General features: G+C 34.0%; 1 protein-coding gene across 3 annotated transcripts in view; it reads right to left on the bottom strand.

Moving 5' to 3' along the window:
• Window positions 1-27,313, bottom strand: part of LOC132701346 (protein TANC2) — a 69,620-nt gene that overhangs the window by 31,802 nt on the left and 10,505 nt on the right. The window contains exon 2 of one of the 3 annotated variants that reach the window (XM_060669168.1): window positions 17,110-17,137. The exons of the other annotated variants lie outside the window; for them this stretch is intronic. Within the exon in view, the coding sequence (XP_060525151.1) occupies window positions 17,110-17,125 (16 nt within the window). The 5' untranslated portion in view covers window positions 17,126-17,137. The remainder of the gene's footprint in view (window positions 1-17,109; window positions 17,138-27,313) is intronic. 3 annotated transcript variants of the gene reach the window in all.

Here is a 27,313-nt window from a genome sequence, read left to right as displayed (position 1 = left end):
CTAGAGTTTACAAACAGCTATTCGCTACTGACAAAACAATGGCTTGTGGCCTAAAAATGTACGATATCTCCGAAGAAGACGAATAAAATGCCAAAAGTTCATCGGTGTGGCACAATTGCATTGTATTAATTGAAAAGGCATGTACGCGGGTGATCTGATACCAAACGGGCTCAGATTTCAACGCGTCTTAAATGTCGCTAATAAATCCATACCGGCGGACATTTTTGTGGGAACACACGTGCGGTTTTTCGAGCGGCCTATTAAAAAAATTAAAGAAAATCACAACCCGGGAAAGAATGCCAGAGTCACACCGTCATTATCTCCGGTACAATTAAAGTAATAAAACCGCTGTTAACTTTAATCGATGGGAGTAGAGTAGACAATGAAAAGCCGCAAGTGTAAAAAGGAAATAATTTGGTAATTAACTGGAAGAAGCTTCAGATGATATTCGAGGTCGTTAATTGCGTGTGGAAAGTGCGTGTTCAGCATCGGTTGTCTATGAAAAATTTATTTACAGCTCATTAAGGTCTTTAAATTAAATTAAATTGAAGTTTAATTAAAGTTTTAGAGTATTTTTATATTATTCCAGTTTCTAAAATCAAAAATAAATATACATTAACACATATTTTCATAGAATAACAGCTATTGATAATGTTTCAAGAATTTGACTTTTAATGTCCCAAAAAAATTGAAAAAATTTGTTAATGTCGTAAATACAACACCATCACAATTAAATTCCGCTCATCTACGCAAATCCTACCTCAAAATTGTGTCAAAAATATGTGGAAAAACAGTTATTTGTTTGAAAGTATCCTAAAATGAATTTGAAGCTGGTATTCTTGAAGACTATCTCGAATTACTGAAACTATATGTATGTAAGGGCTGTTTTTTTTCGATGTATAGAACTTTAAGTTGCAATAAAACGACGATGGATTATTCGATTGACATGCATTTTATTTATCCGAACGATAATCTTGTGGCATTACATTTTAAATATGATTTCTGGCATATGACCGCCACGGCTGGCGCGGATGTAGTCCAATCGGGACGTCCAATTTTCGATGACTTTTTCCAACATTTGTGGCCGTATATCGGCAATAACACGGTGAATGTTGTCTTCCAAATGGTCAAGCGTTTGTGGCTTATCCGCATAGACCAATGACTTTAAATAGCCCCACAGAAAGTAATCTAGCGGTGTTAAATCACAAGATCTTGGAGGCTAATTCACAGGTCCAAAACGTGAAATTAGGCGGTCGCCAAACGTGTCTTTCAACAAATCGATTGTGGCACGAGGTGTGTGACATGTTGCGCCGTCTTATTGAATCCACATCTCCTGGATATCATGGTTATTCAATTCAGGAATGAAAGAGTTACTAATCATAGCTCTATACCGATCACCATTGACTGTAACGTTCTGGCCATCATCGTTTTTGAAGAAGTACGGACCAATGATTCCACCAGCCCATAAAGCGCACCAAACAGTCAGTTTTTCTGGATGTAACGGTGTTTCGACATACACTTGAGGATTGGCTTCGCTCCAAATGCAGCAGTTTTGTTTGTTGACGTAGCCATTCAACCAGAAGTTAATCGAATTAACTGCTCTGATGGACGATTTTGTCGACGATAAAATGGACGTAGTGCGCGATACGTATTCCGCACAGAACCATTATTTTCGAAATAAAATTGCACTATTTGCAAGCTTTGTTCAGGCGTGAGTCTATTCATGATAAATTGCCAAACCAAGCTGATAATAAATCACTTGACAGCTGTCAAATCGGTCGCCATCTTGAACAGTAATGACAACTTCTATAAGTTCTATACATCGAAAAAAAAACACCCATTATATAAGGAATCTAGAGATAAAAAAATTGATATTTTGGTGCATATTGCAAATTTAATCTTTTTTTTTTTAATTTTTATACGTTATGATTTTCCGAGTGACTTTCATTACCATTCTTAAAAGTTAAAATTTTGAAAATCCGATTTTGATTCTTGGGTATGTACTCCCACAGTTGAATAAAGCATTGAGGATAAATAGTTCATAAATGATATCATTCGGCAGTATATGTGAGGCGTGTATTAAGAACAGGTCCATAATATTTATACTACTCTTCAATGAAAAGTATCCAAAAACATGGTGTGAAATTACGACTGACGAGATTTTAATCGCACATTTATTTATCCAAAAATAAATAATTTTATATTCAAGATTCCATACAACAAAATGCGGTTCCTATTGAAATATTTTCTGTTTTTACTTACGGATTACTGAAGCTTAGAAGTGCCTTAGTTCGTTCTCTAGTCCTTCGACTGCGCAAGATGAAAAAGATTCCTAATAAAACAATTTCGATCGACACCGACACTAAGCGGCAATAAAATGTTTGCAATCCAAGTTAATTTTGGTTTGACATAAGGCAATAGCAAGTCAAGTCTATGATGAACCAGAATCATTTGTGGGATGACTAAACCCATGTCAGAACCAGCTATCAAAAAATTGATTGATAGAGACAGGCCACGGAATTCTTTAGAATTATGTTGGCCAAATTTAGAGTGGATTTGCTAAGCTGTCTACTGACCAGATACTGCCATCTTAAGAAGCATCGAAGTATAATGAGAGTGGAAGAAAACACTGAATGCATATTATGCCAAGAAGAGGAGGACGCACACGTGCTATGCCATCATGAAGGCCTATCGAGAGTGCGTTTTCATCTGCTGCGCGTAGCCAAACTAGAAGTGAAGAGCTACACGAAGAAGCGCCTACCGAAGCAGTTGAATCTAATCACAAACACCAACCACAATAAAGCTTTATATCAATTGAGACAGTTACAATAGGTCATTTGGCTCGCACTGCTAATTATCCCAATTTGACTCTTGACTCTAGTTATTCCAAGGTAAATTTAAAAGCGCTCCAAAAGAATTCTATATCGGAAGATGTAAATTTGAAGTAAGTTTGGTAAAGGCTTGATAGCCCAACGCGCATTCAGAACAACGCTGTAACGTTATTTTGTTGCGAACCTGCACTTGTGATGACGTTGTATTCGTCGAACATGTAACGTTAGGGTCATGTACGTGCCGCTTGGGATTTTCAATTGCAAAACTCCCCTCGAGGTGCTTTAATAAAGTTCTCGATGGACATGTAAATTTACAATCGGAATAAATAACGTTACGTTATAAATCTTGCGTATTAACGAACACCGATAGGACAACGGTCGAAGCAAAACAATCGTGAGCTTTCGACCAAAAAAATCGTATTGCGAAAAATTGCGTTAAGGATATTTAAATTACTTTAATGATAAATCGCACGTCGAAAGCGTGTTAGCGACTTTTAATTCGCGACGGAAAATTGGGTTAGGTTTAAATGTCAATTGTGTTTATAAACATAATAGGTATGTATGTATCTAATTTTTTTGCTAATAACATTATCTGAACCAGTGTCCCCCGGTTTTTATTTAAGGGACTGTTGTGGGGTGGACATTTACTAATGGTGACTATAGTTTTGGCTAGTTTCTCTGGGGGCATAATTTTAGTCTTTTGGATTCTGTAGAAAATAATAGAATTCGAGATAAAATTATTTCATCCAAAATCATGTTTCTTTTTAAAAGTTCTGATTGATAAGAACCGAAATAATCAGCTGAGCACATAAGGAAATTAATAAGTCTGTTAATAAATAACGTATTTTAGAAAAAAAAAGAAACATAGGTAGAGTCATGTGGTGCAAGTGTGCGCAGGCTTATTATTTATAAAACCGTTGACAGTAGAGTAGGGGAATCAATTGCCTTCAGTAGTCACTACGACGTTGGACAAAAGACTAGAGTCTTGTCTGGCAAAGTTACGTAGTTTTAGTAGTATTGGTAAGTAAAAATTTTGGTTATTATTCTTACGATTTTTTCCAATTTAGAATTCAAATACTTTTATATTTATGTAGCGGTAATTAGTATTAATTATGTCCAATTATGCTCGTTTATATATCTAATTTTATCAGCTATACATCAAAACTTGGTAGAATGACGCAAAAATGTGTAATTTTAAACTAAATCTGTAAAGGCGATTAGGGTTAATTGTAGGCATACGGTTGTGGGGTAAGAGTACGCATATTTTAATGCGTACTTTTACCCCGATAGTGAGTTCTTTATGTATTGACACTCGTTGTTATTTGTTTCAGGTTATACTTATATATTTCTTAAAAAAAAACTACAATGCCTCGAAATTACAAGCGGAAGGCTCCACACAGGTCCGTTGTTACCCGTGATCAATTTGATGCTGCTAAGCGATTGATTGCCGAAGGTTTAAGTAAAAAAAAGCAGCTGAACAGGTTGGAATGAAAGAGAGTACTCTCAGGAAGCGATTAAAATCTGATTCAACTGCTCTAAAATTAGGAAGATTTACTTCAACTTTCACAAGTGAGCAAGAAAATGAAATATATAATTAAGATGTGATGATCTCTATTATGGTCTTAATATGACAACTCTAAGAACATTGATCTACGAGTATGCTGAAATAAATCATATTCCTCATCGGTTTAATCAAAAGTCGAAAATGGCTGGACGTGATTGGGTGTATGAATTTTTAAAAAGGCACCCTGACTTGAATTTACGACAACCCACGTCAACTAGCATAGCTAGAGCAAATAAAACTGAACATTCTAAAAAAAAAACAAAGAAGAATACTACTACCAAAGATAAGGCTTTTAAAGTTAAGGCTAGTCAAGAAAATATTAATGATTTTAAGGAAAATGATGATTACTGTGCATTGTGTGGTGAAAAATACGTTGATCCACCTACAGAGGATTGGATTAAATGTAGCTTATGTCATAGCTGGTGGCATGAACAGTGCACTCATTATGAAACTGGTGCTTTCATATGTGATATATGTTCTAATAATTAAGATTTTATCATATTCGTTAAAAACGATCTCATTTGAATTTATCTCTATTCAAAACTGTTAACTACTCTAAGCCTTATTCTCGATAAAAATCAAGTTAAACAGTATTTGTCAAAAATTATATATTTAATATATAAATATAAAAAATGAAGTAAAAAATGATAAGTATTGATAAAAAATAATATTTATAACATTAAATATGGTGGAACTATATGTAACAAGTTATGGTTTAAATTATTACAACTGCGCACACTTACTCGCAGTGCTGCGCACGTTTACCCCAATATTGGGGTAAGTGTGCGCATTCTGACTAACATTTATTTTATTTTATTTCTTTAATTACAATTAAGTAAATTGAATTTCATGTTACGTAATTGTTAAATCAATAAATCCTTTAAATAAATACTTATATTTCAATTTATTTTGTACAATTATTACAATTTTATGACCATAGAAAAAAAAATGCGCACTCTTGCCCCACATGACTCTAACTAAATTTGAATATTACAGTTTTTGTTCAAAAGGTCCGTCTTGTTTATTTATCAATAAAAAATTAAAATAGCATGACATAATAATGCTTTAAAAATTAAATACAATAAAGGTGCATTTTAGCGTGTAAATAATGATAATAATTATAGCATAGGTGTGAAATTTTATTACGCAATACCTGACGCACTTAATTAACACACGGAAAATTTCTCTGGGTCATAAATATGTTTGGAACATGTATATAAAATATACATGACTTCGAAATAATTTCGGAAATAACTTAAAATAATTGTAAATTATTACAACATATTTAAAAATAAAGGTCACTGTGGAAAAAAATGAGGAAAACACTTTTTAGGACCTGCAACAAAACAAGGCATAAAATATAAAACACTTACTGAATACCAAAAAAGATCAAAATTTTAATTTACAACTTAAAAGGCCACAATTAATCATTTCAAAGATACAGACAATTTTTATTACAATAGCACTGATTCTCGCGAATACACAAAATACAATCTAATATTATTTTAAACATTACATTACATATACAGTTTTAGATTTATCGCAAATTAATTATTTTCTTTTAGTTTACTTCAAATATTCAAAACATTTAAGATAACAAAAATGTGCATTAATTTTTACAAGTTTTAAAATTAAATTCATCAGTTAAATTTTTGTTTTTAAAGGAAAAACTATTTAACAATTAAATTATTTTATGTTATGATTAATTTAAATGAGATAAGTAACATCGTCTTTTTGCCAAAAAGCTGCGTTGTTCGGACATTCGGCTGTGTGTTTTTAAAGGCATATCCCGTTTTAACATCCAGTCTTGGTATCGTCCAAATTGCACTAAACAACGGCTACAATCCGTCCATTATCGATAAAATTATAATTAAAAAACAAATCCAGACAACAGTAAACTCTATTTATCAGAAACCTAATACAGAGCACGAACAATTTAAAACAATTACATACATAGGAGAACCAAGTGAAAAAGTTTCAAAACATTTGTCAAAATGTGGTTTAAAAATACCTTTCAGAACTAACAACACAATAAGAAAATTTTTAAAAAACAATAAAACGAAATCTCCAGAATCTCAAAAATCAGGTGTCGACAGGTAGATCCTTCAAGAAACGCATTAACGCACATAAAAGAGCGTTTAGAAACAATAGTGTGGATTCTAATTATGCTACACATTCAAACACAGAAAAATACATTTTTTACGACAATTATGATATTTTACATACAGCCACAAAAAGTAGAAAATTAAATTTATTGGAAGCCATGGAGATTAACAAAATGAGACATTGAAATGTATTGCCTAACGATCAATTAGATTTAAATGTCTCTCCATTATTATTATTAAATTTAAATTTTAACAACAACGTTAATTAAGGTTTTATGGCCATTTTCGGTATATATAGTAGCAGGTAGTTTGTAAATGTTACATTTGATAAAGACACGGTGTTGTCGATGCAATTGTCATGTGAATATAAATAATTTCATGAAAATCTGAACTTTTTGTTCTTATTTATTTTGTTAAATGGATTTTCATCAAGTAAAAGCCACTTCAGTTCGACCCCCAAAAATATACAAATGAGCAAACAGATTTCAAACATCAAAATCACTGTAGACCTGTGTTCTTATTTCGCCAATATTAAAAGAGTTGAACATTCTAATCATTGTAGCAGGTTGTTACCTACTTAAATTAATATCCGGATTTTTATTAAGCTCTGTCATTTCATCATAGATAAGTTCAAAATAGACCGTCGCGGTTATTCTAATTCGGATCGAGTTTTATGCGGTAGAACAAAACGGAGACCTCAATTTTCCGGACCTTTATCGTGGCGATAAAACCAGCTGCATTTTATTCAAGTAATTTAACGGACGATTCCGAGTAACGTTTCGAGGGCGGTGAAAGCTTGCATACTCGGCTTTATTTTTCCTTTAAATTATAATAAAAACAAGCAAAAAAAGAACGTTCCTCCCGTTTCGCATACAAAAGGTTAATCTACAATTTACGTCTGGCGTCCTGTACAATAAAACCGATTTAAAGTAATTCCCGGGAAGATTATCAAACGAACATCGGGCAGCATTAACTGTATACCCTGTCATGACTCGCTTGATTTATTATCTTCTTATGGCGATTTAAGATGATACACTGCCGAAAATTGGTAATTAAAGGGACCGTTTGAGGTCGAAAACTTTGGGACAATAATTGCGGACTTAAGTTGCTCTGTGTGGACAAACGATTTTACTTTTGTTTGGGCTTCGCTTTATAACTTGACGGATTAGAGCTTTTCGTTTCTGGACAATCAATAAGCATGAGTGGTGAATATTAAGTTTTTTGGTTCGGTCTTAGCGCTTTCTTTTTTGAAAATAATTATAATGCCTAAAATGCAGGGGCGGCATTGGGTATTATGAAAATTTTTTGTTGTTGAGTGGAATGGAAAACTAAACTAAATATGGAAATGGAAATTAGAGCAACCAAGAAGGAATTGAATTTTTTAAACACTTGCTAGTGTTTTTGGTTGTGTTATATTGTTTTGTTTTTTTTATTTGGTCTATTCGAGCTTTTTAGTTTAATTTAATAATTTATTTTTTCGTCTGTAAAATACCTAATTACACACCGATCTAGAGTGCGGGAAGCGTCACTTTATCACGTCAGTTTCGTTTCCCTCGGATCCGAGCCACTTCGGACATTTCCGGGATTTTACCGCACGGGTTTGGGAGCAATCGGATGTTTTCGGAGATATTTCCCACACTTTGAATTTTGACGTTTGTCAATTCTGACGATCATGTCAGTGATTCGGATAGTAAGGCTGCACTTATGGCGCTGAAGTCAGTGCACACGCGCTCCTTGTTGATAAAGGAGTGCAAAGGGATACTGAGGAGAGTGGCTGAGGAGAGGAAGGTCACGTTGGTCTGGGTCCCGGGTCACACCGGTATCCGGGGCAATGAGGCAGCGGACGCCTTAGCCAGATAGGGCTCCTCGCATAGGCATATAGGGCCAGAGCCCCGCTTGGGGATCGCCCCGTGTGTCAGGCGGGGAGCTCTCGAAGCATGGGCGAGAGACCGGGTCGCGGGGGCTGGAGAGTTGCTCCCGGAATGAGGCAGGCGAGGCTTATGATGGATGGTCCTGCCCTCCCTCGGACCAGGGAGCTGCTCATACTGACCAGAATGGAGTGTAGAGCACTAACAGGGGCCTACACAGGACATTGCAGGCTTAGGAGGCATCTTTGCTTGCTAGGCATTGGAGACGACCCGGAGTGTAGGTGGTGCATGGAGGGGGAGGAGACCCCGTATCATCTGCTCACCGAGTGCCCTGCCTTGACATGGGCAAAATTAGTAGTCTTCGGAACGGCCCTGATCGATCCGGACTCAGTGCACGGTATTGGGCTAAAAGAGTTGCTGACCTTCTATAGGATGGGCGGCATTCTGGACGCCCTCTAGAGCGGCCTGGGGACACAACGGGCCCATCTGGTGGCCTAAGTGCTTGGACGCCCGCGAGGGCGCCCCCTTTAATACCAATACCAATACCAATGCCAATATCATGTCAGTGAATTCATTCGTGTTGTTTTGCGAAAATGTACCCAAAAACTAACAGTTTTTACACACTCGCTTCGCTGCGCTCCGCTCGGATCAAATAAACTCGAGAGTCAAATGCCGTTTACCGCACATGACGCATAATATACTAATATGGACTAGAGCTCTATTTTCATTTTTCAGCAGATGTCAAATGTGTACAAAAAAAATCTTACTTAAAAGATCCAGCAGCATGACAAATATATAGCTACTAGAGTTATAGAGGCCCTGATTAATGCTGATAACACAGGAACTTATGAAGCAACTATTTAAAAAAAATTGAGAAGGTTCATTCAACAGGTCAAAAATTATGTTTTTAACCAAACTTGGTGGGATTCATTAACGCATTAACACGCGAGGAAAACAGTAGTCCAGTGTCTGGATATCGGTGCTTAGCAAGAAAATGGCGCCAAGTGCAGGTTAGTGAGCGAAATTTGTGAGCATACGCGAAGGACACATTGCCTTCTCTACGAAAACATCGTAGCCGTTCGAGGCGCATCATTTTTTACTGTATTACACTTGTTTAAATTTAGAAAAGTACTGTAAGAACTTTAGGCAATAAATAATATTTAGTCAAACAATCATAGGTTTTTTAAAATTCAATTGCGTATGGTAAAAGCTATTTTATAATGAGGAAGTAAATATTTTTAACAAACAAAAAATAATATTTTTCTCTTACTTAAAATTGTGCAAAAATCTCAAAAATAAAACAGATCGTTAACAATTAAGTGATTTTAAAATTTTCGAAAATATTGGAAAGAGTCTGATTTGACGTTTGGTTTTTTAACAATCAGTCCCTGAATTCGAAAGGCTTTTCTTTCAGATGATTCTCATGCTCAACAGGCATTGCTGCATGTTCTTGCTAATTTTAATTTAATTGTTATTTGGTAAGCCGTCGATAATAAATTCATCTATAGTTTTGGTAAGTTTTGTCATTTTTCCTGTTTTATTTGTATTAAATATGAAATAATAGTTACTCCATTTGAGAAGATTACTACACCATAAATCACATTGTTTTTTAAGTATTGTTTAGATTTAAATTTTAGGGTAATACCTGTTTTTTGTTTAATAACAAATTGTAAAAATTCAAATTTCTTTTTATTTGTGTACGTTTAAAAAATTTGTTAGGTACATATTTTTTTGAATGGTTCTATCCAAAAATGTTTAAGATTAAAAAATTAAAAATTACTAATTTCATTAGGAAATTGATTCGTGGCTTGGAGGCAGTGGTAGTGGTTAGCTGCCACTATGGAATGGCATTTAGCTATTGCGCAATAGCACCAGTACCACAACTACTTCGAAGTGACTTTTTCTGTAGCTTCCACTCATTCAAACTCTTGGTGTATCTTTGTCGCACTTGGGATGTATAAATTCTTTATAAAACCAAGCTATGCTAGGGAATGATTAACGATTTCAGGTAATCTTCCAAATGTTTCTTATATAAACATTTGTTCTATACTTTACCTAGTCATTTCATGCAGGAAATTTAAGAAAATGCGAACTAGAACTCATTTCCCTTAATAATGTCCTATTACTGGTTCATCCATTTGAAGCGAAAACGCAAAAATTAACCAAACCGATTATCCTACTCAATTTTCTCCTAGGATAAATCTGTTGTACTCTGAAAAAAATACTTTTTGGTCAGTGTGAGTTAGTAGTTGCCCCGTTTCTCGTTTCTGTTAAACAGATTTTGCAAAGGAAAAACTAGTTTGATTTATTTGATTTATTTCCAAAAAAATTGCTTAGGTAGGATTCACTGACCTAAGTATAATATTTCTAAAACTAATAGATATATGTGTCACTCCGTATATTTGAAATTACATTTCCACTTGATATTTAGCGTGAGTTTTATTCCGAGTTTTACTAGCAGGCTTTGGAAGGATGCGATTTTTGGCAGCTTTCAAATGGTGAATTTTATTGTTAAAGCGTCGAGTTTTAATTTTTAGCTTTTCAAATAAATGAGATATTATATAATATTAGATATTATATAACAATAGACTCGCCAAAACTAACCCAAAATATTAGTTATAACAATATTAAAGTATAATATTTACAACATTAAATTACGCGTGTATTGTCGTTGCTCTTGAGATGTTTTCATACAAACTTTTTCAAAACAAAGTTACAGCGATTTTTGAAACATGCACATTTTTGAAAAGCAGCCTTATAACTTTAACTTTAGGTGTCCAACTTGACCTACCTTGAGCTACCGAAAAGGGAAATTAATATGAAACAATTAACTCCATATTCGATACATGGCCGACTATCAAATCGGTATTCCATAAAATGCCTAGAAGTATTCAATATAATTTGTTTTATAAAATGCATAGTGTAAAGTAGTCTATTTAATAGTAAAAACTCTGCTCTGATTGACATAGTACCGGTGGCAGACTAGGATGGAGAAATAATTGACTGTCGAAGATAAGCGTTTCAGGTTATTAGCGCGAAGAATAAAGTACTCGACACTTTTACTGAACACGTGAAATTTCAAAAATGCAGCCGACTACGAGCATCCTTGCAGTGCGAGAAAAAAAAAAGATCTCACCGGCGAGCGATCGGGGCTGTATTGGCAAACAGATATGATATTTAAAGTTTACTTTTAAACGGCCGATATACATCGTACACTCGAGTAATGTTAAAATCATGTCAAATAAATTTTTGCGATTACGGCAATCCTTTGATACAGTACGAGGGTTTTTATTGCGTCCGTTTTCGACGCTTTTCGTCGCGACTGAAAAATAAGTGCCATAAAAGAATTTATGGCGGCATTTCCGTTTTATTGTAGAAATCGCCGAGGTTTGTAGGTTTTCGATACGAATCGCTGATACGTTCTAGATTGTAAGGTAAGTACCGTTGCGTAATAATACTTTACCTCGCATTTTTTTCAACGCATCAGTAACGTGTTGGACAGGAGATAACTGAAACATTGTATATACGTACGTATGCTAATTACATGCGTTTTTTTATTATTACGATAATGTCGGAGTGTTATTTACCTAACAGTGCATTAAAAATCCGGTACCTTTAAGGCCGATTTTCACCTCAGCGACATTGAGCAAATTGTTCGCGTGTAAATAAAACACGCAGTTCTGACTTGTATTATATCGCCAATATTAGTTCTTTTATTGAACAGTTCTGATTCTTTCAACCAAACTATTCACTATATTAAAGAATTTTATTTAAAACAAGTAAAGCTAAGCAAGCTCCTTTTGGACATGGATGGCAAGATAATATTATTTAAAAATCTGTCAAATAGTCATAATGTTATGTTAATCCAATATATGTTATAATTGATTGAAAAATATTACATTTTGATAACCGCACAACAAACCTTTCTTTAAGTTCAGATTTTCACGAAATTATATATATTCACATGACAATTGTTTCGACAACACTGTGTCTTTATCAAATGTAATATTTACAAACTACCTGGTACTATATATACCGAAAAATGACAATAACATATTTAAATTTAATTGATCGTTAAGCAATACATTTGAATGTCTCTTTTTGTTAAACTCCATGGCTTCCAATAAATTTAATTTTCTACTTTTTGTGGTTGTATGTAAAATATCAAAATTGTCGTCAAACATGAGTTTTTCTGTGTTTAAGTGGTAACTGGTAATTGTTTTAAATTTTTCGTGTTCTGTATTAAGTGTCGGATAAATAGAGTTTACTGTTGCCTGGATTTGTTTTTTATTTATAATTTAATGGACCGATTGTAGCTGTTGTTCAGTGCAATTTGTTTAATGATATTAAGTTCTTTGTAGTCATTTTCTGTTGAGAGTGGCGTATTAAGAAGTCTGTGTATAAAAGAGTGAAATGCAGCCATTTTGTGTGTATAAGGGTGATTTGAGCTGTTATGTATGACTGTGTCCGTGTGGGAAGGTTTATGGAAATGGAATTTTGCATATCTATACCACCATACAAAACTTTAACTTAAAGGATGACTTTTTCTAAATTATCCTTAAAAATCTCTGCTAACAAAGGACTAACTATTTTTTCACTAAAAATAAGTGGAAATCAAATATTTCGATCCACTCACAGTCTAACCCTTCGATATTACCTCGCTTTATTTGCGATAAACACATTACTTGCAATTCTTTTTAGAGCGGTTTATTGTTTTTTTTTTTTAATTTTGAAATGCAATTGTTTTAATGTCTATTAAAATTTGTGATGTCAAAAAGATTTGTCTTTATAGTGTCGCCTGAGTCCGTTCCTGGACAAACCTAATCGAGGCGCTGTAATTTATATAACGAATCAGTGAGTGATAATTTGCAATTATCTGAAAGTTAATTTCAAATTCGGTTTATAATTTTAAACCCAAAACCACAAGACTCGATTTTTAGTCTCTGGCCAATTTAAAACTATCGTGAATATGCTTTACACGCAATATCGAATTAAATATAAATTAAGAACAAAAGGTCGTGGTTTTCAATTTAGTAAGATGCAGGTTTCCCGGAGATAGGCAACTTAATCGAAGTAACATATTCTTTTTTGATTGAGAAACCGCTAAAAGCCTTCAGTGTACAAATTATTTTCAAGTTTTGAAGAGAAATTATTCGAATAAAGCTTAGCTTTAAGATACGGTTACGCCCCTTAGATATCAGCTCGGAAATTTGAAAATATTTGTGTAGAATATATATTTTGTTTGAAGCGTTTAAAGTGTACTTTTTTTATTGCAAAAAAGTGCTGATAAAAATGTCACATTGATGCTTAACTGTGTTGTACATGCATGTTATATGTTTTGCGCAAAGGATAATAATAATAACATACGGTTAATTTAGGTTTCGAAAGATACAAGGTCATAGGGTCTCTAGCCCTTGAAGATTGAAAGTTATTAACAATTGTTGATCTGCTAAACTTCTCCGGTCAGATAAAGAATTAAATGGAAACCTGCGCAAAAGCTCTTCATTCGGATGTGAATAAACACTGTCGCACCTAAAGATATTCTAGCAGTTTTTGTTGCATTCAATTGCTGGGGTATGATCTCTCTATGGAAGGATGACCACACAAAGGATGAATATTCTACAAAAGATCTATCATGAAAATAATATTTTTTTCTAAATGTCGAGAGTTTCAAATTACAAACCCTGGCATGTTACGACTTCTTATCACTATGTCTAATATGTGGAAAACAAATGAGAAAAATGTTTAAATAAAGTCTACTTGGACACGATCACATCATAGATAATATAATTCACCACACTTTGGGGGAAGGATTTTAAAGCCCTGACAACAATCTCCTGGGAAACTTTGGCATAGACATTTTTTACTCTGTTGATGACTGTCAGCAATGTAAGAGCTCCGAAAGAACTTTGCGAAGGCTGCAGCAATATTTTAAGGTTTTTCCTGTCTTTGGGCCACGCTACTTAAACGACGAATAGTTTCCGAGATACGACACTGTGCATTTTTATGCGACTACCCTGTATATCAATATAAAAATATATCCCGCAATGCCCGTGTAATTGTTCATATCTCGCAGGCGCGATTTTTCGTTTTTCGCGGTATCTTTCGGTGTTTTACCTTAACCGCGAAACAAAATAAATATAAAATCCGTCGTGTTTGCGCGGTAAATACGAAAACACGCATAATTTGCCAGCGGGACATCCTGTATAAACAGTACCAGGGACGTAAACATGTCTCGTGTTGGTACCGATCGTTCCATAAAAACATGAATTAACTTGTGTGTATATAACGACTGCGCGTCGCGTGTGGGCCGATTTTCGCTATATACGTTTGCTAATACTTTTGTATGACAAAGACGTTTGCATTAATTCGGTATTTGAAACATGGTCAGCCTGGTTTCGCGCCGTGACGTGAGTCATCCGGATCTGCAAGCGACCCGCAACAATTCTATCACGAAAATATTGAAAAATCCACGAACACGAAACAAATTGAAGGCACGTATCTAACGGTATTCCCGACAAATGTGCGTTTGCGTCTGCCTGGCAGGTGCGAATGTGGGTATTCCGTAGGTGACCCGGTCCGGGCCAAAGCAGGAGCGGCTCCTCGATTACATCTTCGAGGATGGCAGTTCCATTATAACTGCTCGATTCCTTCCATGTAAATTTCTAACCACGCCGATGTTCAGGAAGTGTTCCAATAACAAACGTGGTTACAAGCCTCATTTCTCAAAGTGCACGCGAACTAACAAATAACTTAAAATTACGAAACTCCACAGCTACAAACATACAATAGTACGAGTTCTACCAGAACGAAATTTTTTTTCCAAAAAAAAACAAGAGGAGTTGAAGATAAAAATAAATTAATAATAATAGCACTTTATTTCCAACAGGTAACATGACCCAATTACAGGAAATACTAAATATAAATCATCCACTATATATATATATATATATATATATATATATATATATATATATATATATATATATATATATATATATATATATATATATATATATATATATATATATATATATATATATATATATATATATCAGGGGACGTAGAAACTAATCTTAAATCTACTAATCTTATAACTAAAAAAAAAAGAAGGAAAGAATGAGAAAAAAATGAATAAGACTTATCGGTACGGATAACCCGACGCCAATCGAAGTTGCCGAAGTATGGTCTGGAGACCATCGTAATCACCACGCTCCGAATAGGACAAATGTTTTTCCATTGGCGCAGCAGAGGGAGAGATGTTTCAGCAAGCTCTTTTGACACGAAGAGGAATTGTGAAGAGTACCATTCTTTGACGTCAATATGAGCCCGTCTGAACAGGTTTGCTTAGAAGCATGCTATACTAAACTGACAGTAATGCTCATCGTTACCATAACTGGAGTAGCTGGTCTCTAAGCACAAATTAAAAATTTAACTTATAACATAACTAAAGCTAAAATTGAAAATGTGCTTATAATATCCAGCTGGAAATTTTAGCCTTAATGTCTTCCATCTGTAAGTACACATCTGCAACTTATCTAATCACATACCAATCTGCTTTTTTTTCTATTATATGAAACGTTCTTTCTTGCACTGTTACGTTATCATTAAGTTTCATTGATTTTTTTATTTTGATATTAAATATTGTCATCTAGATTAAGAAAATGCACAAAGATTAACTTAAGGATTGTAATGATAAAGTTTTTTAACATCATCAAGAGAATTTTGTCTACGTTTCTTGCAGTAATTTGAACACAACTGCCATTAATATCCACTCGCAAATGTACGATTAAATAAACGATTTTTAAAATTTTTTCCGGAAGAACCTTCACCTCACATTAATCTTAAATTTTTAATGGTTCTGGACCGTGAGAGAGACTCTCATCGTAGCGTTATTATTTCTTTTATTTTACTGGTTCTCATCGTACTCCCAACATTTATTACCACGATTCGGACAATTTTTCACTGTAATTTCAACGTAATTTGTCTGGTATATATCGCCGCTTACGTTCGAAATGCTTGAATGTTGCCCTTTCCGGTAGAGTGCGGCCATATTTCTTTTTTCCAGTGGTCGGTCGCTTTCATTATTTTTATGTATTAACTTTAAGGATTTGGTCAACCAGTTAGGAACTAAAATGAACCATTTACAACGTTTATTCATTATTCTTCTATCTGTTACTGAGCATTTGCAAATATATGTTCTTCAAAGTTTACTTGTATCAACGATAATATTTAAAATGAAATGCATTGTGGTAAATTATTAGTCTGTAATCCACACGAACATCATCAAAAAATATATAATTATTAATATGAAATTGATATAGAGAGGAATGTATAGTATGGAGGCTATGGCGCATTGTACTACGATGCGTAAAAATTTTGACCCATCATGGGTCAAAATTGGCGATTGGATGAACTAAATCATACAAAATTCTCAGTTGGTTGATATAAAAATTGTTATTTATATTGCGGAATCAGATATTATAAAATGTATGCACTTTAGAACAATCGGTATTTGATTTATTCTTGATATCCATTATTCAAAACGGAGAAACTATGCTAATTTAGGCGAAAAAACCTGTTTTTTATGAAAGTTCGTCTACGGTAATTAATCGGCCAATGGATATGAGCATCGCTTAACCTCGTTAAATCTCAAAACAAAAAATGAGCGATAGCAAACGCCATATGCTAATAGCGTTCAGAGACACGAGAAGTAGCCATAAAGAAACATGCCAACTTACTGCTATACGGGTTCATCCATCTGCATACCTGGAAAAAAATAGTCTGCGTTAAATTTGCGTGCGAGTGTGAGAGAAATTAATAAATATCGTAAAAATCGCATTAATTGGCGTTGCTTGACAAACCGGCATCTTGTTAGATGCAGATATACGAATGCGTCTGGTAAAAGGTTGCTTAATACTTACAGCATGACCGATTATTGCATTACAAGCACCTCTGTAGCAAACTACTCATTTTTCAACAGATCCGTTGTATTATTTTATTACTGTTATGTTCTGACACAACGCTTCATAGCTCATTTTCCAAGGCAAGACTATGTCGAAAAATTCAAAGCTTATTAGGCATCTTTTATTACTGATTTGACAACATTCACATTCACAACAAATTTGTACAACAAAGTACAAGTCACTGTAAGCTTAAAAATATGTATATAGACTTACTATTTCTCAGAACCAAAACGTCCAATAGAGAACTTCAACAAAATTTTAATTAGAAAAATACTGTTTATAAAAGTAAGTATATACCATTGAAAGAACCACAGTTCACAAAAAAAGTAGTTCTATGTAACAAATATAAGCAATTAAAAATTGTAAAATTTAAATCCTCTTTGAGACGAGCTGTCATTGGCTGTTACCGGTTGTGACTTCAATTCACTCAGTAGACTATGGTAGATGGTTTCAATTTGAGTCTTGATCCTGTCGTTTGCCTTTGTCGTCTTGTGGATAGTATAAAAAAAGTTTTGAAAATGTCCGAAGCCGATTTTTTAAAAAGTCAATCTGATAATTTACCTTTAGCGGATATGTTTATGGTAACATTTTACGTACACAACACCGAAGCATTTTCTTTTGCTGAGGTTAAATTTCATCAAATAAAGTGTAAATTATTTAACAAAATAAAACAAAAACGATTTTTTTTATACTAGTGGAAACCTAAATACTGATTTTAAACTATATAGGCATTAATAACTTAAAGTGTTCTTAATTTTCTATAGATTAGGAGTATGGACGCTGTAATAGGATGGGTGCAAGTTCGAAGGGTTTAAATTTTCTGCACGATTAAGGCTACAGTGACACCTGAACATAATGTTAAGAAAAAACGACGCTTTTATTTTGCGGTAGACCAATAAAAAGTTTATTTGGCGTTTTACGTGTTGGACTCAAACAAGATGGCACGATTTGTAATATTGTTTTTGTGTTGTTTCCATTATTTTCATGTAAAGCACACTAAGCAAAAATACAAACTGGCGTAGATAAAATATAAACCTTTACGCAAGCCGACAATAAACGTAAATAATATAATTCTCGGTCTTTAATCTGAGAATAACAGTATAACATGTCGCCTTATCGATCGAAAAGCAGCCGTATGACGTCACGATCATTCCCTAGCGTTTAGTGTCGTTTAAAAGGAATAGCCGACTGGCGCAACTTGAATTATTTATAGCAACCTATATATAGGGCTTTAGGTTTTGGTATTTGATATGCGTTATTTCTATATTTAAAGAAATGTATTAAAGAATTTAAAAAAAAAATTCAAGTTCTCAATTTAAATTAAAACTTCTCCCATCTAGCTCATAAAACCGTAAGTATTCTTCTGATGTACCTGCTCAGCAGGCGCCCTGTTGCGAGATTTTTAAAATGCCGTTAATCTACTTAAAAGTATATTTATATACCTACTTAATTTGTTTCCATCATCTAATTTTGTTTTTAATTAATATCCTTCTATGAAATTCCTTTCTAAAAAATGATAGGAGAGCTTAATATGAAAATTTCTGAATGTGTCTTCAATTCAAATGGGTGACCCTGTATAGAAACGCTAATTACGACATTACCGCTCGGAAAAATATTAAAAATGGTCCGGTTTTGGTATCAAGCGCCAGACGCGTTATAAGCCGCCCCATTTCATAGTAACCGTAACAGCTTCTCGGGCCCTTCGATCTGGTTTTTTGAACGTCTCGAAGTTGCGATAACTATTTCAGCCTCGATGGCGATAATATTCCGTAATTACTACCCAGGCTAGAGTTGTTTAATGCCCGTCCGGTCCGGTTATTCACGAGACACGACGGACCAGACGGGATCTTCGATTCTTGCCGGAAAATTTCCACGACGCAGAGTTAGATATGATCCGATTATTGTCTAATAATAGACGAGAGCGGGCATCATTTTTCGGCCAAATCCTATTACGAGACGATTCCCAAAACAAAGAATTAAAACGTGTCTCTCCGTTGCGACAGGAAACCGAAGCTTTAAAAATGCTGCTATAAATAGAAGACGCGCTACACCGCCAGTTTTGGGTTCGCAGTTCCTTGCCCTGAAGTTTTGCCTCCATTCGGTAAATTTCGTTTGTTGTTGCCATTTTCGAAAAGTAGTCAGGGATTAAGATAAAGATAAATAATTTTGGGAGTTAACAATTGACCTGTCCGCCACTGCGACCCAAAGGATCTATTATGATTCTATCCATAGTTACTAAACTTCATCTGGGCAGCATGGGCAGATGGAAACGCACCATCCATAGGACTTGACATTGGTATAGTACATGTCGTCTCTCTTTCCTTCTCTTCTTGGCTGAATCTCCATTCAGTGTTTTCTTCCATTACCATTAGGCTGAGATGGCAGTCAGTAGAACTAATTGCCTTTCTTTCCTAACTTAGCAAGTCTGCTATAAATTGAGCGTGTGGACTCTTTGACTCTTCTTTGTACTGGCATGTCTCTACACGATTTCCGGGATTTTCACTACATCCATTTTTTGATATCATGACAGCCTCACTTTATTTTGACTTGCTATCTAGTTTAATGCTTTATGGCGTTCCAAAACTAATTTGGATGTTATTTGACCGGATTGTCGCAACTGGTTTATTACGAATCTTTTTCTACTTTATTTTCTTGCATAGCATCTTAGTGCCGGTAATTTCTGTTTGGAGCACTATTGCCAGCTTGTCCGTAGGGATATATACTTTCATTTTCGTCCTGGGTTTATATATTCTACTCTTTTTTGAGTTTTTGAACCGTCTGTGTTCAATATTGGGCTATTTTTCCAGTCCTCTGAGGTGAGGATTGTACAATTAAAATTAGTTCTATATGTAGTATATCTTTCCATCCTGGTCCCCTCTTTTGCAGTAGTGTATTTTTCGTGTTAATTAATGCTATCTATCTATTTTTTTCTCCATAGGTCTTTTTCTCGTGACGCATAGCGGTTTTCCAAGATTTGTTTTTGTTTTTATTTGTTGGTTAGTAGGTTATGCTTGCGTTGGTTAGTTAGTTCCGGTGGTACGTAAAATTCTTTTTTGGACGTACTAAATGTGCCTATATTCTGGTGGTGTATTCTAGTATTCAAACGGATCCTAACTTGGCCCTGTGTTGCATGGAGGGATCCTACAATCTCAAGTAACAGGTGAATAATAGATGAGCCATAATCAAAATCGTTGTTTTTCAGGGAACGTTACAACTCATAGTGCACCAGGTTCATTGTTATTATTTTTCTTTAGTTATTATGTTTTAGAATCTAAATCGAAAAAATTAGTTAATTAAGCATTTTGCGCCATTTTCTTTCCAAACAGCTGTAATAAATGTGTGGTAGAACAGAATAATTATTTGAGAATTGTATTACAAGTTATAAATGAAATGATATGCCGTAGACAGTTTGTGCTCATGGCTGATTTTATGGTAACAAGTTTAGCATTATGTTACAACTAATAAAGGAAGGTTCAGGAAAATTGCGAAGCATTTAACGAATTTTAAATTTAAAATAAAATCACAGATAAGTTCATAATAGACGAGTAAAATTAAAATTAAAATTTTTATGGAGTTGTGACTAAATATTGCAGAGAAAATCAAAACTGAATTAATCAACTGTCAAGGGTCACATTGATTGTTAAAAGCCGCAAGATTTTACTGCTTGAACTGCTGCACTGATGATGAAGTTAAAAAAATGGTTCCGGTGTAATTGTGGTTGTAACTAACTAACTTATTATTTTTCTCGTTTTGTCGATCCACTGTCGCGACTGCGTGTGAAATTTATGGTCCCTCAGTAAAAAAATCGAGGATTAAATAAGTTAAATAAAGACTCCATCAACTGAGGCTATTAATCGCGACTCTGTAATTATTCAGATAAACTCGCGTACTCTGTTTGGTACGAAAACCGTGATTAAAAGCGAAGCACTTTCTTATCGTCGATTAAACTTGCAAAAGGCACTCACTGTGGCGGTTCGTTTGTAAGCACGGCCTCAAATGAAAAATCGTCGGTAAACTTTCTACCTTGCTTTCGACTAATATTTTTCAGGTCCGAAAACTCCTTATCTAATCATACGTCGTCGCTCTACTCGATTGTAGTTTTTACACCCGTCAATTTTCTCAAGTTAATTCCGGTCGGTAAAGGCAGAGGTTGTCTGTGTGGTCTGGAATCGACACTATAGCTAATAATTTGAAAGGCCGATGGGCACACGGGAGAAATTTATTAAATTTTAATGCCATAACGATGGTTACTTTGTTACTTTCACTGCAATTTACTTTCTTTAAGGGAAAACCGTAACTCCTTACGCAAAAATTCGGAACAATAATAATAACGGCTGGTATGCGCTGCGCTACATATCTGCCGTTTGTTGAGTTTGATATTTTTATCTTTATAGTTTTTTTATTTAATTTTTTTGGCATTGCCAAAATTTCACGCCAAAACCGTTTGAAAATAGAAATAAATTGATGATTGCATTGATTTTTTGAAAAATTAAGATCGCCATGAGAGGTAATTTGACGTTTTGCCTGATATTGACAATTATCATGCTTAGATTGGTTTACTTTGCTAAATACAAAAAGGAAAGCGCCTCTTGCAAAATAAAGCTTTGAGAAAAGAAGTGGATATATCAGTTGCTGCTAACACAAAAAATCAAAGACAACGATATGGAAACGCGAGGAATGCGAAGCGTCAACGCTTACAAAGGCAAAAACAAGAGCAAGTGCAGTTACAAATGATAAGTATACAAAAAATTGTGCCAATATGGAATGAAAATGTACCAATTGGTTAACAGCGAAAACTTTACAATATTATTTCATGCAAGTCAGCTTAGAGGGCGCTAATGCGATTATTTAAAAAATATATGAAGAAACGTGGGGATCGAACAGTCGATAGATTGGAACTCGCAGTCCGAACTGGTTTAAAAATAGCCTTAATAATAATTGTTTAGTACAAATAATTTATATTGTTTTGTGTATTTTTAAAATAATTAATAACAATTTTACTCTATTACTATTTTTTTGGAAAATTTTGTCAAGTATTAGGAATATGAATTTGTTGTGCATTTTTTTTCTTAATAACTTATATTATTCAAACCGACAATTTTATGCAAAATAAGGTTCAATACATGGCGTTTAACACTTCCGCTGTATTTGCATAATCCGTTGCTTGAAACCTGACGTATTTTGGGTGTGAGGTTTCGATATTACCTGATTAGTTGCGCATTCTATGAGGCTCGTCGTTCTCTATTGTTTTCGTATTAAACGCCGACCGCATGTTTCCGAGACGATTCGCTTTTGTTTTTTATCTATTTTGCCATGACTTTAATTAACATTTTTCGGATGCGGAGCGCAGACCCACGTTTAGCGTGGCCCAAATTTTATACTCCAAAAACAACGACTGCGAATTCTTCCCTTGGGTCCCAGACGGATCTTTAAATGGTTCTTGGAATTATTGCGGCTGGTACCAGTTTTTCCGCCAAGAATCTCAAGCTTTCGTGACTCACCTTGTTGCGACATAGGCGACTCGTCTAACGTATTGACAACCGAATTCCCGTGGTAGCAGGTTAATAATTCAAGAAGTTGCATGGCGAATTTGGTTCAAGAAAGAAGAAGCAAAAGTCTTATTTGCAGTTCCTAAAATTTTAATATGTTGCTTAATGAATTTAAAAATAAGCCTTTTAATAAAACAAACAGTAACATAAAGAACTGGTTAGTTAATTGTAATAATAATAATATTAATATTAATAATAATAATAAAAATACGTTTAAAAAAAGCAGGGTTAAACAACATTGTCCTGATTTTTTTTTGTTTTGTTGCGAAATAATTTTTAATTGCATTCGATACTATATTTATATTATGTTTTATAGATTATTATACAAATAGATATTACAATGTACGCTCAGACCATCCATTGTGCATTGATCCTGTTTTTATTCTTAAATGTTACATATGATTTTTGTTCTTAATTAAGTAAGTTAATTTTGACTTTAAATCAGTAGGCAAGGTCGGTCTTAGATCACTTACACAATACACATTATTATATAGTGTCGCTATATGGAAAACTTCTTTATTTTAAGTTTTATGAAAAAAAGTTATTCTTTGTAAAAAGTTCTGCATGGCGTATAACATAAAATCACATGTAACATTTGATTAGCCACATGCAAAGTTAGGTTGTCGCTATATATAATTTTTAGGCAACCTTTGAAAATATTCAGATATCCAACATTATCTATCGACACAAGAAAATAATTTATACATTTTGCAATTTTATTAAAAAACTTGATAACGTTTCGGTTCAACGCGTAACAACGTTTGTTTCAAGCTTTTGATCATGCAAACTCTTTATAAAGAATACCTATTTTTCGTAAAACTAAGAATAAAAAAAGTTTCCCTATGATACTTATTTAACTGGGAACACTTTACATCTATATAAAAATATTAAAAACCAAAATTTTATCTATAGCAGTTATAAAAAAACGAGTAGACAATCTCGTACATTCTAAGTATGCACGTTGTATTTATAAAACTTTCCGGTCGGCAACCAGTCCCAAATGGAACCTCACCTGAATTCCGCGAGTGTTCTTTCGAGACAAAACAAAAGGACAGAGAAAAAAATGAAAAAACTTCGTCTAAGTGTGTTGCATAGTGGACGCAAATAGCCACCGGCAACCACTAATTAGCATCTATCTTCGGCATCGCCGCTATATGGCTTATTTATAACTGACACATATGCACTTTCATTTTATTTTTCAGGCATTACTATCCGACGGTTCAAAAGGAGATTTTAACTCTATCGGACGATCTTCTCCGCCGAATCATTGTGTGGAATTAATTAGAGGTAAATGTAAAAGTAAATAATGATAGGTGACGGGGCACTCTGGTGTTATCGAAGACTTTTGCGTAGTAATTTTTGATTTTTCAGATACCAGGGAAGCAATCAAAATAGCCAAACTATTTTTGCTTAGGGACCTCAAGAAACCCTACATTATTCATGAATTCAATGAAATCTAAAGAATTATAGAAACATTCACTGTGAATGGCTTGATGGAAGATGTGTGATAATTTTGACTCAGGAAACCACTGATTGGAGAGTATCAAACGAACTTCTGATTCATGGTTAGGTTTACATCCGATTTGTTATTGTATGTTGTCATTTTCTTGAAACAGTCCATAGTAAGCTTTCGTGCTTTCTGTTTGACACTGTTGAATTTTAAATATTTGGCCCAGTTATGTCACAACTTGTCTTCCTACAGGTTCAGAATTAACTTTAATAAATTTGTTCAAACAGACGCACAATTAAAGCTTGTTTGAAACGCAAATGCGCAGGAAATGTTTCGAAAATTTTGAGAGAGCCTCAAATGCTGGGGAAAATTCTGGTTCAGATTTAAACGTTAAATTTTGGAGAAATCCTCACAACGCGTTGATTTCTATTTAACCCATTAATTTCCTTTTTTCGTAGCCTCGTACCTCCAATCGAGGCGACAGATTTTAAGACAAAAATTGATTTTAATTTTCCTGTTTGAACAAGAAATTTCCTGAAAAAATCTTGGGGTACTACGAATCAGGAGCCGTATAGATATAAGTTAAACAAGGCACAACATGTTTTCTTTCACACAATATTGTTTATTACATTATATCAAAAGTAACATAAACATAATGTAAAAAACAATCTAAAAAGGTGAGGAAAAAAGCAAAAAAAATGTCTGCTTTAAATTGTCTCGATACGATTCTCTATTCTCCACATGACATCCACGCATTTTCGTAGGACACAGAAGATAGTGACTACTCCCTCCTTGCCTTATCTTTTCTGCAAAGCTAAAAAGAAATTATTTCAGAATATCTAAATTACTGCGTTAAACAAACCACCTATTCTCCAATAGACCTAGTTTCACAAAATTAAGAATTTTATAACCAAAGCCACAAAATTTCTTCAAAATTGTAAATGTATTTGGCAAATCATTGTAAAACCTTAAATACCTTCGAATTTCCTGATATACTTAAAACTCAGAATAATCTTTTTTAGTACTGTTTTGGACGGCTATCCTTGTTCTACGTCTTCTTTCCCCCTCCTGCTTGGTTCAAAATATTCAACCTAAAAGAAAATTTCTCGTTCATACTCATATTCTTACTGAATTTTAAACTGAGCATATCTTATCAGCGAAACTGAAAACAAGTTAGTGGATATTTAATTTGAGTCTATCACAATCTCAAATGTACTAGTTTATAAATATATTATCAATATTTCTTTATGTCAAATAAAAAAAAAATACTTTCTGTTTATATTACAAATTCTGCAATTTCCAAATTTCATTTCTAATACAGAGCATAATTACCTGTGGCTAAATCTTCGAGAACGAAAGCGGAGATACACTTCTTGATATTATAAAAACAAGGATATACTCAACAGAAATTCTCATAGGAATATTCATATTCACATTCATAGCAACCAAAAATCATAAAGTCTAATCTACTTATTGACAGTGAGCCTCGAAAAATACAAAAAAATATCTTAAAAACTTAAATCTTTTATTGAAAAAAAGATCAGTGCTCTTTACTTCAGCATTACGCGCCTCAGGTTAATTTCACAGCAAGCGCTTGCGTCTTTCAAACTTGACCGAACTTGTTACTATGTAGGGATTCGGCAAAGCCTTTTGGAATATTTTCGGGTAAGCAAGTTGTTATGGTGAAATATACAAATATTTTTGAAAACGATGAAGGGAATGCTGAATGGTTGGAGAATTTCGAGATCTGTAATCGAAAATTTTATCGAGTTATATCTATAGTATACAGTAAACCGTTTACAGTTTTTTTGCCATATTTTATAACACATTAGTACAGTTATATGTATTATTATTACAATAGCACAAAAATAACTACCTACGCATAGAGCGTAAACAAATTCAAGTCGACACTATTGCTAATTTCTTAATTAGTCCAGTTTAAGCATGTTTATCCTGATTAAGATGCCTGTATCGAAAAAAGAATAGTTGAACATCACGTTTCCGATTTATAAAAAAAACTTTTTAAATGCATGATTCGTTATTTTGTAAAAATCCTAATGATAACGAAGATCTTCAGATGGCGGTAACGAATCTTATATGCGAACATTTATGTATTTTTTATAAATTGTTTGGAGAATAAAAAATTTCACTAATTTGTGTTATTTGGTTCTTAGGTAAACTAGAAAAAAATAAAATAGCCTCATAACTCTTTTAACTTGGTTTCATACAAAAATTCATAATAATGTTGAAAAAAGGGATGCAAATCGATTACTATATAAATTTACTTCGGTAATGAGAGAAAGTAAGCAATAGTGCCAACATAAGGGTGCTCTCGATGTATACTATTGATTTCAGAATGAAGCGACGTGTACTAATGATATATCTCGTGTCCAGAAAATTATTATTATTTATTTATTTATTTATTATTTATTCATTTCAACGGCTGAGCCAATTTACAAAGAAAAAGTAACAATATAACAACAACTTAGATAACAAGCTTTTTAAATAACAATATAAAACATATAAAAACACAAAAACAGTAATAAACAGTAAACAAACAGTATCACACTAGTTACAACTACAATAAACCACCTGTTTCAATCTTGTTTTAAATAATCGAAGACCGCCAGCAAAGGGATCAAGAGAGCAACTGTTAAATAACCTCAAGGTTCGAGTTAAAGGAGAAAAATTTTGGGGAGCTCTGACGTCTTTGATAGAGCCGAACAGTTATATACACCGTTCAAAATTTTATAATACGTCAAGATATCGGAGTGGGTGAAAGTTATTGTAGATATTTATACCCGCTGTATATGCTAGGGACCTCAGAAATGCCCTTTGAACAGTCTCCAATCTATCAATGTGACATCTGTAATGTGGAGACCACACTACTGATGCATACTCCAGTGTAAGGAGCAATAAAGGGTTCTAAAACAGTCGGATGAAAGAAGTGTACTATTACGGGTAATAAAACCCAGACCTC

This window comes from Cylas formicarius, unplaced genomic scaffold (assembly GCF_029955315.1).
Source record: "Cylas formicarius isolate icCylForm1 unplaced genomic scaffold, icCylForm1.1 PGA_scaffold_4__25_contigs__length_36172078, whole genome shotgun sequence".
NCBI classification, from domain to species: domain Eukaryota; kingdom Metazoa; phylum Arthropoda; class Insecta; order Coleoptera; family Brentidae; genus Cylas; species Cylas formicarius.
The sequence above is the reverse complement of the archived record's forward strand: the minus strand, read 5'-3'. Positions and strand labels throughout refer to the sequence as shown.